This window comes from Colias philodice, chromosome 30 (genome assembly GCF_061535455.1).
Source record: "Colias philodice isolate Cphi_HAF_F1 chromosome 30, ilColPhil1 Martin Lab GWU primary, whole genome shotgun sequence".
Classification (NCBI taxonomy): Eukaryota; Metazoa; Arthropoda; class Insecta; order Lepidoptera; family Pieridae; genus Colias; species Colias philodice.
The window spans coordinates 1,551,296-1,567,022 of record NC_143115.1 but is presented as its reverse complement, the minus strand read 5'-3'; the positions used below and the strand labels follow the sequence as shown (position 1 = coordinate 1,567,022).

Genomic DNA, 15,727 nt, shown 5'->3' with positions numbered 1-15,727 from the left:
TCGCTGTTCGCTGTTCGCTGTTCGCTGTTCGCTGTTCGCTGTTCGTGTTCGTGTTTGTGATTTCAATTTGAATTTGAATTTGTTCGTGTTCGTGTTCAAATTTGAATTTGAATTTGAATTTGAATTTGAATTTGAATTTGAATTTGAATTTGAATTTGAATTTGAATTTGAATTTGAATTTGAACTCAAATTCAAATTGCTGTTCGCTGTTCGCTGTTCGCTGTTCGCTGTTCGCTGTTCGTGTTCGTGTTTGTGATTTCAATTTGAATTTGAATTTGTTCGTGTTCGTGTTCAAATTTGAATTTGAATTTGAATTTGTTCGTGTTCAAATTTGAATTTGAATTTGAATTTGAATTTGAATTTGTTCGTGTTCGCTGTTCGCTGTTCGCTGTTCGCTGTTCGCTGTTCGCTGTTCGCTGTTCGCTGTTCACTTTTCGCTGTTCGCTGTTCGCTGTTCGCTGTTCGCTGTTCGCTGTTCGCTGTTCACTGTTCGCTGTTCGCTGTTCGCTGTTCGCTGTTCGCTGTTCGTGTTCGTGTTTGTGATTTCAATTTGAATTTGAATTTGTTCGTGTTCGTGTTCAAATTTGAATTTGAATTTGAATTTGAATTTGAATTTGAATTTGAATTTGAATTTTAATTTGAATTCAAATTCAAATTCAAATTCAAGTTCGCTGTTTGCTGTTCGCTGTTCGCTGTTCGCTGTTCGCTGTTCGCTGTTCGCTGTTCGCTGTTCGCTGTTCGTGTTCGTATAATGATCATATTTATCACTATTAAGTCGTAATTATACCGAATAAATAGAAATAAAAGTAAAAGTTTTTGTTTTGACACATATATCTATCTCTCTTGCAAGCGTCCTGCGTCATATTATGTCATAGTTGAATGAATGTGTTCGACGCATTGTTCGACGTTATTTATTTTGAAATAATGTTTATTACGATTTACTTTTCACATTTGTCTTGTAAATTAAAATATTACCTATGTAATAAATGTAAAACTTAACGTTCATCGTTAGTTTAAACTCGATAAAGTATTTTTTTGAAGCGTTGAATAAAACTATTGTTTTATTTTTATTGTCGTGAACTGCGGCTTATTTACATAAAAACTTTAATCGTTTCTAAAAGTACTAACATCAGGCTTTAAATTGAGCTATATTTCATCTTGACACAATAAGTTTGATTGCGATACCAAGTGCCATAGTCACTTGGGCAATCTCCTTTGAATTTGAATTTGAATTTGAATTTGAATTTGAATTTGAATTTGAATTTGAATTTGAATTTGAATTTGAATTTGAATTTGAATTTGAATTTGAATTTGAATTTGAATTTGAATTTGAATTTGAATTTGAATTTGAATTTGAATTTGAATTTGAATTTGAATTTGAATTTGAATTTGAATTTGAATTTGAATTTGAATTTGAATTTGAATTTGAATTTGAATTTGAATTTGAATTTGAATTTGAATTTGAATTTGAATTTGAATTTGAATTTGGATTTGAATTTGAATTTGAATTTGAATTTGAATTTGAATTTGAATTTGAATTTGAATTTGAATTTGAATTTGAATTTGAATTTGAATTTGAATTTGAATTTGAATTTGAATTTGAATTTGAATTTGAATTTGAATTTGAATTTGAATTTGAATTTGAATTTGAATTTGAATTTGAATTTAAATTTTAATTTGAGAGTTTGTGTTCATGTTCGCTGTTCGCTGTTCGCTGTTCGCTGTTCGCTGTTCGCTGTTCGCTGTTCGCTGTTCGCTGTTCGCTGTTCGCTGTTCGCTGTTCGCTGTTCGCTGTTCGCTGTTCGCTGTTCGCTGTTCGCTGTTCGCTGTTCGCTGTTCGCTGTTCGCTGTTCGCTGTTCGCTGTTCGCTGTTCGCTGTTCGCTGTTCGCTGTTCGCTGTTCGTGTTCGAGTTTGTGATTTCAATTTGAATTTGAATTTGTTCGTGTTCGTGTTCAATTTTGAATTTGAATTTGAATTTGAATTTGAATTTGAATTTGAATTTTGATTTTGAATTTGAATTTGAATTTGAATTTGAATTTGCGAACACGAACAAATTCAAATTCAAATTCAAATTCAAATTCAAAATCAAATTCAAATTCAAATTCAAATCCAAATCCAAATCCAAATCCAAATTCAAATTCAAATCATTAACACGAACACGAACACGAACACGAACACGAACACAACACACGAACAAAAAAAAATTGACGGGGAATTTTAATGCATTTTCAAATGGCTGAAGATTTTTGTCCCTTGGATGCGCCGCGGGCTGCTTGCTGCCCACGCACCACGCGCCCTTGAAGGTGGACAGCCCCCCGGAGTAGAAAATACTTGAATGGGGAATTTATAAGCACTTCCGATTGACTGTGGAATCGCAGTTAGCAGAAAATTACAAATGGACATGGAATTCGAATACATTTTCAAATGACTGCCCTATTGCTTCAACCCAGGGGCAAAAGGGGCTCGCGGGCTGCTTGCAGCCCGCGCACAACGCACCAGCTAGTATTAATAATATTGTAAAAAGATATGCGAAATAATATAGATCTAAAAAATCTAGGTAGTCATATAAAATCTTTTTGCAAAAACCTATATCTGTGACTTACGTATTTACTGACAATGTCATAATTTTTCTGCAAATTGATAAAAATATTCGATTCATCTTAAACAATGTAAATTTTCTGCGAAAAAAACGAAAATATAAAAAATATGTAAAAGTGAAAAATTAAATATGGCGTAAGTACCTACCAACAGAATTTTTTAATTGGATATTTAAATCTTATTGTAACGTTGTTAACCCAGGGACCACAACACCTTTATTATTATATAGGGGTAAAAAATACGAATGAGAACCTTAATAATAAGAAATATAATATTATAACCGATCCTTGATAAGTTTGAATTATTATATCTGTCCTTTATAAGTAGATCAAGTTGGAGTCAAGGAGTTAGATACATATTATAATAATGCAAGTGGAACTAGGTAATAAAAACGTTAAGACTCGTTAAAATTCGTCAAGCCATCATAGGTACTTAAATAGGTAATTATTATCAAGATTATTTGCCTTGAAAAATATAAATAAAACTAACTATGTAGTTATGCATTCGATACGAAAAAATGTATCTTTCTACTAGTCAAAGATTTTTCAAAATTCCAACTATTCCAATTAGCTGATTTAGCTCAAACGAGCTATAATTAGTTATAATTAATCATCACTACATACTTATACTTACATAGTATAAAACAAAGTCGCTTTCTCTGTCCCTATTTCCCTATGTCCCTTTGTATGCTTAAATCTTTAATACTACGCAACGGATTTTGATGTGGTTTTTTTAATAGCTAATGTGATTCAAGAGGAAGGTTTTAGTATATAATTTATTAGATTTTATCAAGAAATAACCTAGCTTTCTATTACTCAAACATTTTTCAAAACTATACCAATAATAATTTTATATATGTAGAACAAAATTGAATTTCATTGTTCATTGAGAGGTTCCATTTTGGTATTTGCGTCAGGTATAAATTAATATAATGAATAATAATTCATCATCATCAGCCCATATACGTTCCCACTGCTGGGACACGGGCCTCCTATGAGGGTTCGGCCATCATCCACCACGCTGGCCAAGTGCGGGTTGGCGGATGACACATGTCGTCGAATTTTTGATTCTTCGACATGTCGGTTTCCTCACGATGTTTTCCTTCACCGTTCGAGCAGTGGTGTTGTTATAACATGCGCAGATAAACTGAAAAATCAATTAATATAATCAATAATAATAATTATTATTTTGTTTTAAACTTATCTTCAGTTGCGAGGTTTGTGAACATTGCGATGCTCCTATCAACCCTGGAGACACTGCGATCTGCGAAGGTTTCAGTTACCATAAGGACTGTAGGAAATGCTGTTAGTATTAAATATAAAAATCTGTATACATGAACCACCAGTACTTGTATCGCTCTTGTTTTGAAATACTGAAAAAGTATACCTAAAATGAACAATTTTTCATTAATTTATTAAACATAATATAATTAGGTACTTCTTAAGTTGTATATTGTATACTTTATAGATGTGTGCAGTGAAACAGACCTACATGACGCCGAAGTATTTAAAGGAGTTATATTTTGTTCAGGATGCTCTAAGAGGATCTTTCAAGGTGAAATCCGTAAAACAAAACTATCCTACTGAGTTTATAAGCATGAGTTGTATTCCACGTATAATCTTTATCTTTATAGTCGAATTGATATTAAGTTTATAGTAGTTTAATGAAAAGCGGTGCAGCAGTTTTTGAGATTATCGCGAACATACAGACCTTTCAGAAGTATTTGTTGTATAACAAGTAGATTGTTGTGACAATTTTTAATACTTTTCTCTAAAGGTTGTTCAACAGCAAGGCATTCAAAGAAAAAATCTAGAACGCGTAGGTCCAAACCTCACAGACGCAGGATTCAACACAATGTGATTGAAATAACTAGACGTAACATTAGTGAGAGTAAAAGCTATTCAGATGTGGATAATTACAGGTTAGATAATATAATAATGATACCTAATAAATAAAAATAATAAACTTGCTCTTAAACTCACAGAGGTCATATTACAACTGTTTCACTGATCGATTACGATACGATTATAGTACGATACGATATACCTACGATTACCTACGATCGATACGGCAATATGCGAACTTTTTTATAAACAAAATTCAGAAGTTTATCTAGTAAAGTAATAAGTAAGACGACAAAAATCACAAAAATAATTAATATTATTCACAATTTTAATGGATGACAATACTTTTTTAAATTTAACTAAGAGAATATGGAATACGACTTATTTTTTATATATGCTTCTTGACTCGTATTATTTGATATTTCAGCAATGAAATAATACAAGAACGAACAGCGCAGGACGATACAAAAGTAAGTTTTACAGATATAAATACTAAAGTTGGTTGAAATTCGACTGACTTACTTACTGTAACTCGCCTCACTCGTTCCACTGCCCGTACCGCGATGGAACACACACTCATGACTCGATACAAAACAGTTAGAACAGTTTTGATGCTGCTCTGCACGTATCGTATCGTAATTTAATGCTTCTTTGATCCCTTACATCATAAAAATTAGTAAATTAAATCTAAAAACAATATACATTACTAGCGGCCCGCCCCGGCTTCGCCCGTGGTACATATTTCGCAATAAAAGGTAGCCTATGTCCGTTCTCGGGTATCAAAATATCTCCATACCAAATTTCATGCAAATTGGTTCAGTAGTTTAGGCGTGATTGAGTAACAGACAGACAGACAGACAGAGTTACTTTCGCATTTATAATATTAGTATGGATTTTTCAGACAATCGGTACAAAAAAGAAAAGTGTGGGTAAGTAATTTCTATATTTTTATTTCTATACATAGGTATTACATTTTTTGTAGTTAGTTGTTCTAACTTTTTTTCAAACACTTAACAGCAAAAGTAGCCTGACGAAGACACATCTTTGTAAAAGTAATTGATTTTGAATTTCATTAAGTAATTAAAAATGCTAATGCTAATTAAAAAAATGTCTTATTTCCTATTATAGAAATGGGCACAACGACAGACGTAACACAGCAATTGTTAAAAGAAATGAACTATCCAATTTTGGATAAAGAGTAAGAATTTAATCAATAATGAGTTTCATAAAGTTTATTGGTATCTAGACATACTTTTAACAACAAGATCCACAATCGTCAAAATTGGTTGCCTGTAAAGTCGGTATACGGGCGAAAGTTTTACGTGACAACGACTTTTTATGTCTGTCTCTCTCGCTCTTAGGCGGGCTAACCATGCCCGCGTGCCTCTCACTCGCTTTCATTGTGAGCGCATAAAGCCGGGTATCCACTTAGGTTCGCCGTGGTTTGCGAACGCGCTTGCTCCGCAAACCAAACATAATGGATACGTCGTGATCGCGGAGCGCGACTGGAGCACGATCGGAGCACGGCGGAGCGCTCGGGAAGCGGTTTTTTGCGCGAACTCAAAGGGGAGCGCAGTTTGTTCGTGGACGCGAGCGTGTGTTTGTTAAGTTCGCGAACATGGAGTAGTCCGATGAAATGATGAATATATGCATTATTTCATTATTTCTTCTTCCCCTTATACATATTAGCTTGCCAAAATCGAGGAGGTCGTTTGTATTCCATCACAATATAATGTATCAAAATATAAGCTGCACTTCCTACTAATTCTGGAGGCGGCATGTTTGCACCGACCGTCTATCGTGTGTCGACTGGAGACCGGAGCGCGGAATTTAGCGCTCCGACAGGAGCACTGATGTTGCAGCCTAAGTGTGTACACTGTACACGTTCACGTTCGCGGAGCACACAGTGTTCGCAAACCTCGGCGAACTTAAGTGGATACCCGGCTTAACGTGAGCGGAGCGTAACGCAGTTTCTTGAAGTGTCACCCGGCAAACCAATTTATAAGACGCTGTCACGTCAAAAATATCCAAGCAGCTGCATCTCTGTATTAAGTATATAGTCTATGGCTGCAGCGTTGTAAACAACATTCATTGAAAGCAACACCTTAATTCGTGGTATTAGAGTTTTGCTTCGCACAATTTTTGAATGTGATTGTGAGTCTGGTTTTTTAATACCCTAGGGGCTAGGCAAAAATATTCAATTACTTATTATTTATTTTTGAACCAATCAGAGTAACCAGAGTATAAGCGATTTGATATTCGTTGCATCATTACCTTAAAGATAATAACATACTTCTACTTAATTCGTATAATTAAATAAGCATTTAATTTATTTTATATAGAATTACTTGCACGCAATTATTATACACAATACTAAAATTAAAGAGTTTGTTGTCTTTTCTTTCAGGGAGCCGTCACAACCTTACAAGCCAAGTAAAAAAAATAAAAAATCAAAGACACGCTATCGCGTAAGTAATTACAGCATTTTGGCAATTATTTTATGACTTTATTTCACAAAGAAGAAAAAATAAGTTTATGAATATTCTAATAACAATTATTATTTTTCCTAGAATAAAACTGCCTGCAGCGATCTTCGAATAGCGGGTGAGATATATTTTTAATGAAATAATTCGCTTTTATAAATACGTAAATATATTAAAACAACGCCCTCTAGTTACAAACTGAGTTAAACTTATAGGTACATATTGTAGAACAAAAAAGATAGAAGAAGAATTAAAATAATTTATATAATAAATTGCTAAAGCGGCAGACGGGGCAGACATTATATTTTTTATCCTAACCGAAACATAAATAATATTGTATTATATATATTATAGAACTCGGCGCATCTACTGAAATAGCGCATATTGCATTGCGACGGCGATCAGCTGTACCAATAATAATAAAATCTGAGTAAGTATTTAACAAACCATTTAATATTGAGTATTATTTGAGACAATAAGAATTCAATAAGAGTATAAAATATACTTATCTATAGGCTTGTATTATAGTATTATGTTGTTAAATATATATGTATTGCATTTTAAATTATTACAGAAGTGAAATGAAACCAATTGGATCAAAGAGTATGTCAATGCTCAACCGAGAGTCAGGTAATACCTGTGTACCTTTTATTAGTTAGTTATAATATATATTATCATGATTTTAACTTATTATTATGGTTATATATTTTAATGCTCTAAAATAAATAATTAAGAAGGCTACCTGTAGTAAAAATAGGTACCTACGTAGATTTTCAACAGTTTTTACTGATAGATTTTCTTAACGGGCAAGTAACAGATCAATATTTAGTACAAGAATGAAACTTTTTACAGTAAAATGTAACGTTTTTATAATTATTTACTTGTTTTTAGATTCCTGTAATCGCAGTAAGGATGAATGGTCGACTTCAGAGTATAGTTCCAAGCATATGATTAATAGGTATGTACCTAGGAATAAAGAAAAATATTAACAAGAAGGTCACCGTTAGTGCACCGCAAGCTGACGTTTTTCGTTCTTCATTTTTACACACTTTATATTAGCTTCACCTGTATGTTTGTAACCAACTTCTTTGGGCGCGATTTTGACCCACTTTAAACGGCCAGTTTTCGTTCAAACTTTGTAGATTTATTGAGGACCGATGACAATACACTAATTTGATAAAATTTTCTATTTTTTAGTTCGGTTTTCTATAAAAAGCGTGTTTTTTAGTTTTTTTAAACTATTATTATTCTCTCTTTCAGACGCTGGCTGGATAGACGTATTGGGAGCATAATAAAAATGCCCTACAAATGCTGTGAGTATCATCTATACTAATATTATAAAGCTGAAGAGTTTGTTTGTTTGAACGCGATAATCTCAGGAACTACTAGTCCGATTTGAAAAATTCTTTCGGTGTTAGATAGCCCATTTACCGAGGAAGGCTATAGGCTATATATCATCACGCTAAGACCAACAGGAGCTGAGCAACGCGGGTAAAACCGCGGGGCACAGCTAGTCAAACTATAAAATCAGGGCTATTTTTCATTAAAATATATTTCTTATGAATTTACACTACTTGAAGCTTATGTTACATCATGATTTTAAATAAATTCAGGACAATTTTCACACACGGCACGATCTGATCCCATACTAAGCTTTCGCTTGTGTTATGGAAACCAGATGGCTGATAAACATACATATTATAATATAATTTTAAATAAATACTTATATAGATAATTAGCACCCAGACACAGAGCAAACATCTATGTTCATCACACAAATATTTGCCCCGGGTGGGATCGAACCCACAACCTCTGGCTTGGAAGGCAGGCCCACTACTGTCAGTCAATCAAAAAAGAAAAATTTTCAAGAACAAGTTTTCCCTTTAGAACTAGCTGTTAATCAATTATTTAATATTTTCTTAAAACTAGCTCTAAGTAGGGAATTTTTTTATTAAATATAACTAATGTACCTATTTACAGTTAAGAAGAACATTCTCGATGTTAGTTCCCGTGTGAGTGTGCGTGTGAGTAGTGGAGGGAATAAGAGGTAAGTCATTTCATTATCATCACCAGATTATATTTGTTTCACTGTAGTATTTATAGAAAAAAGTCTCGGTCTGGCAGGACACTGAAGGCTGATCACCTACTTGTCCCTAAAGAAAATCGATCAGTGAAACAGATGTATGCATAATGCATTTGCCCCGTACCCCACTAGGGGACAGGGGACTTCATAATTTTTATTTACTTTCAGTTGCTTTTTGAAAATGGTGAAGGCGATGTTTCATGAAGAAATAGCTAACCACCAGAGTGAGTCAATGTCTTTTTAGAGTAAGCCATATAGTATAAAATTGTGTGATGGTAAAAATTGGTTAACTTAACAACGTGTATAATAAAGAGTTTGTGTGCCGAGCACACGTGTCAGAAGTGAAACTTCTTTGGCAAGAATCAAAGATACCAAAATCGTCACCCCCCTCCATGACGTGACGGTATCGCCATGACGTGACCTTGAAATTTTACTCCCACCGCGCCTAAAGTAGTTTCACTTCGAAAAAAACTTGCTAAATTAAAATTGTATCTGCTTAAAAACTATCGAACTATAAAAATGCTATAAAATATTTCCAACAGGACATGGCCTAAAGAAATTATTCTCCACAATAAACAGGAAGAATACTCCATACAAGTTGGGTTGGTAAGTATTATAATATATTATAATTTTTGTATAATATCATCTCACAATTTACCTTGTTTTACCTACTTACTTATAACAAGAGCTGCCAAGGAAATATTATTAATGCATTCAGATTTTTTCGATTTTTTTTTTTTTTTTTTTTTTAGATTCGGGTTTTGGCTATCCTTTAAACATAATATTATCTACGAGCTTTTTTTTCTCAATTTAAATATGTTTGTATTTTATAAAACAGGTTGAAGACCACAAATTATACTACAGAAGAAGAAAGGTAATTTATTGTGATATTTAAATATGTAATAATAAAAAATTCTAAATCGACTGACCGGTTGGCTTGGTTGGTCCTGCTTTCCAAGCCAGAGGCCGTGGGTTCGATTCCCACCCGGGGCAAATATTTGTGTGATGAACATAGATGTTTGCTCTGTGTCTGGGTGTTGAATATCTATATAAGTATTTATTTAAAAATTATATATTATGTATGTCTATCAGCCATCTGGTTTCCATAACACAAGCGATAGCTTAATATGGGATCAGATCGTGCCGTGTGTGAAAAATTGTCCTGAAAATATTTATTTATTTATATTTATAAGTTGGGACCACTTAGCAGAAATTCGACCGACTCACTGTAACTCGACTCACTCGTTCCACTGCCCGTATCGCGATGGAACACACTCGACACCCGTTCTAATTATATTGGTATTTACTCAACAGGAAAAGACGACTGCGTCCATATAAACCTGTGCCAAGGTAAATTATTTGTTCTAGAAAATACTTGCTTTTCTGCATAAAATGTTCTAAATAATCGATAAAAAAATAACATCATTAAGCTCTTAATTCTGCCAAACATTTTATATATGTATTTCCACAAATGCACAATAGGTATGTCACAGCCAACTAGCCTAGTTTTTTAGAAATAGCTTTTAAACGGCCGTAATATTCTGCCATTTAATTATAATATTCTAACAAATATTCATAGAGACGCTAAATGGTGGCAAATAAAATATAATATTTCTAAATAAATAATACAGATGCAAGCATTTCAAGAATTCACACAGCTACCGGTGTATGCGCGCTCAAGTTATGCGACTAGCTGGTCCTACTAAAAGCGAGTTAGTATTTTTGCACCCACATTGCTCCGCTCCTGTTGGTCTTAGCGTAATGATTAGCCTTCCTCGATAAATGGGCCATCTGACACCGAAAGAATTTTTCAAATCGGACCAGTATTTCCTGAGATTAGCGCGTTCAAACAAACAAATTAACTAACTCTTCAGCTCTATAATATTAGTATAGATTAATTGAATAGTGCATGTAAGATTTAGTGTAGGCGCAAACGGATCACCTTTCACATTTTTCTATGGTTTATATACTTTGTGTAGTGTGTAAAAAATGTGTCAATTGGCTGTCGCTGGCCACCAGTGGCTGTCTTAGAGCGGGGGCACACGATGCGTTGCGGCGGCGGTGCGGCGCCGGAGCGGTGTCGCTGCGTCGTCTTACATAGAAATATCTGTGGCATGTCACACGATGCGTTCCGGCGCCGCACCGGACTTGTAACCACCAAGACGAGGCGGGGAGGGGTGAATGCGGTGCGACGTCGGAGCGGCACCGCTCAGTTGTTTTGCGTCACAAGGAAGGACACGCTGTGCAACGCTGCTACGACGCCGCTGCGACAGAACAACGTTACGGCGCCGCACCACTCTTGTGCCCACTGACACGGTGAAATCTTTGCGGTGCGGCGCCGCAACGCACCGTGTGCCCGCGCCCTTTCAGTGCATTTACATCAAACGAGCGAATGCACATTCTAACCCCCCTATGTTAAATTATTTTAGTGTAAACAGACGTAGAGCATTCTTTCGTTGTTCTTAGTGCGTTCGAAAACATTCTATGCAATGTTCTAATACTGAACAACACTGCATACAAGTTTTCGTTTACACTAAAAGATCACGAAAGAATGCTCTTGCTCTAGCTCTAGCTCTATGATCGTTTGGTCTAAATGCAACGTTAGAGCGTTGATTTATTGCTCTAATGCTGGCTGGTGTTTGCCAAGCCTTACTGAATAAATAAATGCTTGAGTTTGAGTTTATGTTAAATAAAATTACATTTAATATTTGTTTCTTTATTTAGGTTAGCGGTTTATCGTACGAGGATAAAGAAAGTTTTCACAAAGAATGTCATGAAACGCGTCGTTAGTTACAGTAAGTAAATACGATTATAAATGTCTTGTTTTTTTCTATCCTTCCAAAATTTTTAAATCAAAAAATATAGTGTACTTTATTGTTTGTGATCTATTGTGAAAAAACACTGAATCTGAAAATATTTTTGTCCATGATAATTCCATGTTATCAGATACTAGCTGCACCCCGCGGTTTCACCCGCATTGCTCCACTCCTGTTGGCCTTATCGTGATTATATATAGCCTATAGCCTTCCTCGATAAATGGGCTATCCAACACCGAAAGAATTTTTCAAATCGGACCAGTAGTTCCCGAGATTAGCGCGTTTAAACAAACAAACTCTTCAGCTTATTCATATTAGTATAGAGTAGGTACCTACTTATTATGTTATCTTCTATCTATCTATAATATAAAAATGAATCGCAAAATGTGTTGGTAAGCGCATAACTCGAGAACGGCTGAACCGATTTCGATAATTCTTTTTTTATTATATTCCTTGAAGTACGAGGATGGTTTTTATGGAGAGAAAACGTAAACATGTACCACGGGCGAAGCCGGGGCGGACCGCTAGTTTTATATAAATGCCAAGAGGATGAAGCTAGTTTCACTTAACAATTAGTAATAGCATGGACCAATATAGGTATGTTTATCAGCTAATGTCCATATTCATAAAATGGTTTTTCCTCTTTCAGATCGGCATTATGAAGTAATGTTAAACATGCAAGCTGGGACATACAAGAAACCTCAACCCAAATTGTATATTCGATAAATTGTAATAAAAAGTGTAAAATAAAATGTCTTTTATTTCTTCATTTTCTTTGAGTATTTCTTTTTTATGTAGCCTGCCAGCTTTTTTCTTTTAAATGTAGCCTGTATTTGTTTGTTGTTTTTTGGTTAGGAATTTTGGAAAAAAACAAGTTATACACATATAAAAATCTTTATTACTAAACATTTAAATAAAAATAATGTTTGGAAACGTAATGGCATTTTCACAATTTGTTATAAATTTGATTTGGAATACAATTAAAATTGTAGTTTATTCGTTGCCTTTTTGTGACTGGTCAATTTTAAGATATCTAGAGAAGCAAAAATTTATAAAATTATCTCAGTAATATTTAATATAAGGTGGGCCCATTTTTTTTCAATATACATTTAACATTATACCTATAAAGGTTTGCATTTGAACATAATTATATTGTCTTGCGCATTTCTTACCAACCTAGTGTAAAATACAATAAAAAACACACAAAAAATCTAAAAAAACCCTATATATAATTATCATCAGCAGGGGCCCGTTTATAAAAGGCCCTAGAAACATCCACAGGGCCCCGGAGGCCACAAGTTGCGAAATAACCGTGTCTCCATAACATCATGAGACCGAACATTATTGGTACTGCTAGAAGAACACCTGTAAAATAAAAAATCCATACTAATATTATAAATGCGAAAGTAACTCTGTCTGTCTGTTACTCAATCACGCCTTAACTACTGAACCAATTTGCATGAAATTTGGTATAGAGATATTTTGATACCCGAGAAAGGACATAGGCTACTTTTTACCCCGGGAAATAGGATAGGTTTTATCCCGGAAATCCCACGGGAACGGGAACTATGCGGGTTTTTCTTTGACTGCGCGGGCGAAGCTGCGAGTGGAAAGCTAGTAAAAAATAAATATTTCAGGACAATTTTCACACACGGCACGATCTGATCCCATACTAAGAGCGTATACGTACTATGCGGGTAGCCGCATTGCGGGTAGCCGTCCGGCTGACCGCAAGCACAATTATGTACGTAATATTCATTTCTATGCGCACTGTGCGGTCTGCGGTAGCCGCATCGCAGTGTGCATAATTGTGCTTGCGGTCAGCCGGACGGCTACCCGCAATGCGGCTACCCGCATAATGCGTATACGCTCTAAGCTTTTGCTTGTGTTATGGAAACCAGATGGCTGATACATAATTATGTATATAATTTTGAAATAAATACTTATATAGATAATTAACACGCAGACACAGAGCAAATATCTAGGACCAAAAAAGTAAATATATATACTTAGTACAAAAAGAGCGCGTGTGCCAAAGAAGTTTCACTTTTGACACATGTGCTCGGCACACACACTTTTTTTATTTATTTGAAAGATACTGCGTTCAATCTGATCCCATTTGAATTTTAGTCACTTGAAGTTGATTTTTATTTATTTACATTAGAATATTTGTTACCAATAAGTGTCCCCAACAGTATAGCGCCATCTCTCTCAGGCCATATTTTTTATAATTTTTTTTTACTTTTTCGGTTTATTACAAAAAAATCTATAGAAAAAATAATATTTTTCGGGTTAATTTCCTATTTTTTCATAGTTTTATCCCCAAACTCACCAATAAGTGTCCCCAACAGTATAGCGCCATCTCTCTCAGGCCTGTGACCGTATTTATCAACACAACGCATCGTTCTGTGAATATCGTGCAAATGTTTCATAGTGTAACCCCTCATTTCTATTGGCTCTTGACAACTGAAATAAAATTTTTTTTTTGTAGTTTTAAAGTATTTTTTGGTAGTTAATTATGAAATATGAGGAACAAATGCTTATTTCTAGGATTTTTATACAATTTTTTTGTAACATAGTATAAAACAAATTCGCTTTCTCTGCCCCTATGTCCCTTTGTATGCTTAAATCTTTGAAACTACGCAACGGATTTTGATGCGGTTTTTATAATAGATAGAGTAATTCAAGAGGAAGGTATTTAATATATATTTTATTAGGTTTTAGACAAAGCGGGCGAAGCCGCGGGCGATAAGCTAGTTTTGCTATAAAATATTATACAAAAATACCTATTTCTCAAATACATAGTAAATTTTAGTTTGTAAAGCAACATAAATAATATGCGAAGTTTTATTTTGCGATATTTTTTTCATGATTTATTCAAATTATTACATAAAGGTTATTTGCCTTACACTGATTTCTTTTTAAAGTGAAACTTTTATTACATCGTCTCAAACTGTTTGGTCTGTGTAGCGCATGTCGCGTGTATCGCGGCTGCCGAGTAGGTATACCTACTCGGCAGCCGACCGACACGCGACATGCGCTACACAAAGCAGTGTTCGGAACCGTTCGAACAGTTTCACTTTTACCGTGGTTTCATAAAACCAAACAACATTTTAATTTTTTTTTGTATCACTACTTTGATTTTTTATAGAATCACATAACCTGTGTTTTATAAACTGTATATTTGTGGAGTAAAACACAAGTTTTTTTCTTATGAATGTTATTTTATTTATTCTACTTAGTTAAGCGCGTCACACACGGTAAAGATACTATAATATTTTATCTTAAGATACTGTTATATTTTATACTAGCGGTCCGCGCCGGCTTCGCCCGTGGTACATGTTTATGTTTTCTCTACATAAGAACCATCCTCGTACTTCAAGGAATATAATAAAAAAAGAATTATCGAAATCGGTTCAGCCGTTCTCGAGTTATGCGCTTACCAACACATTTTGCGATTCATTTTTATATTATAGACTAGCGGTCCGCCCCGGCTTCGCCCGTGGTACATGTTTACGTTTTCTCTACATAAGAACCATCCTCGTACTTCAAGGAATATAATAAAAAAAGAATTATCGAAATCGGTTCAGCCGTTCTCGAGTTATGCGCTTACCAACATATTTTGCGATTCATTTTTATATATAAGATTATACCGCCATCCTGTTACAAATGACCCACAAAATTTCGCGTCATTTGTAACAGGATGGCGGTTCTACAGGGGTCTTAGTACGCAATGACAAAAAGAAAAATGATGGTCCGAACGCTGATACCGGATGCGTTAAGATACTGTAATATAAAATATAACAGTATCTTAAGATAAAATATTATAGTATCTTCACCGTGTGTGACGCGCTTTAGTTTCATTCATTTTTTCGTTGTAATTTTTGGAATCGGACTTATTT

At 34.5% G+C, this 15,727-nt stretch overlaps 2 protein-coding genes across 4 annotated transcripts in view; one reads left to right on the top strand and one right to left on the bottom strand.

Annotated features, from left to right (window-relative positions):
* The window catches only part of LOC149475381 (extracellular matrix protein 2-like), a 157,272-nt gene that overhangs the window by 127,604 nt on the left and 13,941 nt on the right, over window positions 1–15,727 (bottom strand). For 2 of the 3 annotated variants that reach the window (XM_089713422.1, XM_089713424.1), the window contains exons 9-10: window positions 14,158–14,291; window positions 12,730–13,190 (exon numbers count right to left, since the gene is read on the bottom strand). In XM_089713422.1, the coding sequence (XP_089569548.1) occupies window positions 13,048–13,190; window positions 14,158–14,291 (277 nt within the window). In that variant the 3' untranslated portion in view covers window positions 12,730–13,047. Of the gene's footprint in view, window positions 1–12,729; window positions 13,191–14,157; window positions 14,292–15,727 lie in introns of those variants that run through there. The other variant, XM_089713423.1, reaches the window with a different exon arrangement.
* Window positions 2,730–12,565, top strand: LOC149475382 (uncharacterized). The gene is made up of 21 exons (XM_089713218.1): window positions 2,730–2,734; window positions 3,809–3,903; window positions 4,067–4,153; window positions 4,376–4,520; window positions 4,871–4,913; window positions 5,345–5,372; window positions 5,572–5,641; window positions 6,851–6,911; window positions 7,014–7,047; window positions 7,281–7,356; window positions 7,501–7,556; window positions 7,818–7,884; window positions 8,187–8,239; window positions 8,907–8,973; window positions 9,178–9,233; window positions 9,552–9,615; window positions 9,848–9,883; window positions 10,324–10,359; window positions 10,641–10,721; window positions 11,734–11,804; window positions 12,475–12,565. Exons 1-21 carry the CDS (start codon window positions 2,730–2,732, stop codon window positions 12,549–12,551), a joined length of 1,308 nt encoding a protein of 435 aa, XP_089569344.1. The 3' UTR covers window positions 12,552–12,565.

What these genes read in the sequence shown, in the direction of transcription:
- LOC149475382 (XM_089713218.1), top strand. An exon ending in CCAATAATAATAAAATCTGA is followed by an intron (nt 7,357 to 7,500) that starts GTAAGTATTTAA and finishes AAATTATTACAG; the next exon opens with AAGTGAAATGAAACCAATTG. An exon ending in GCTGGTCCTACTAAAAGCGA is followed by an intron (nt 10,722 to 11,733) that starts GTTAGTATTTTT and finishes TTCTTTATTTAG; the next exon opens with GTTAGCGGTTTATCGTACGA.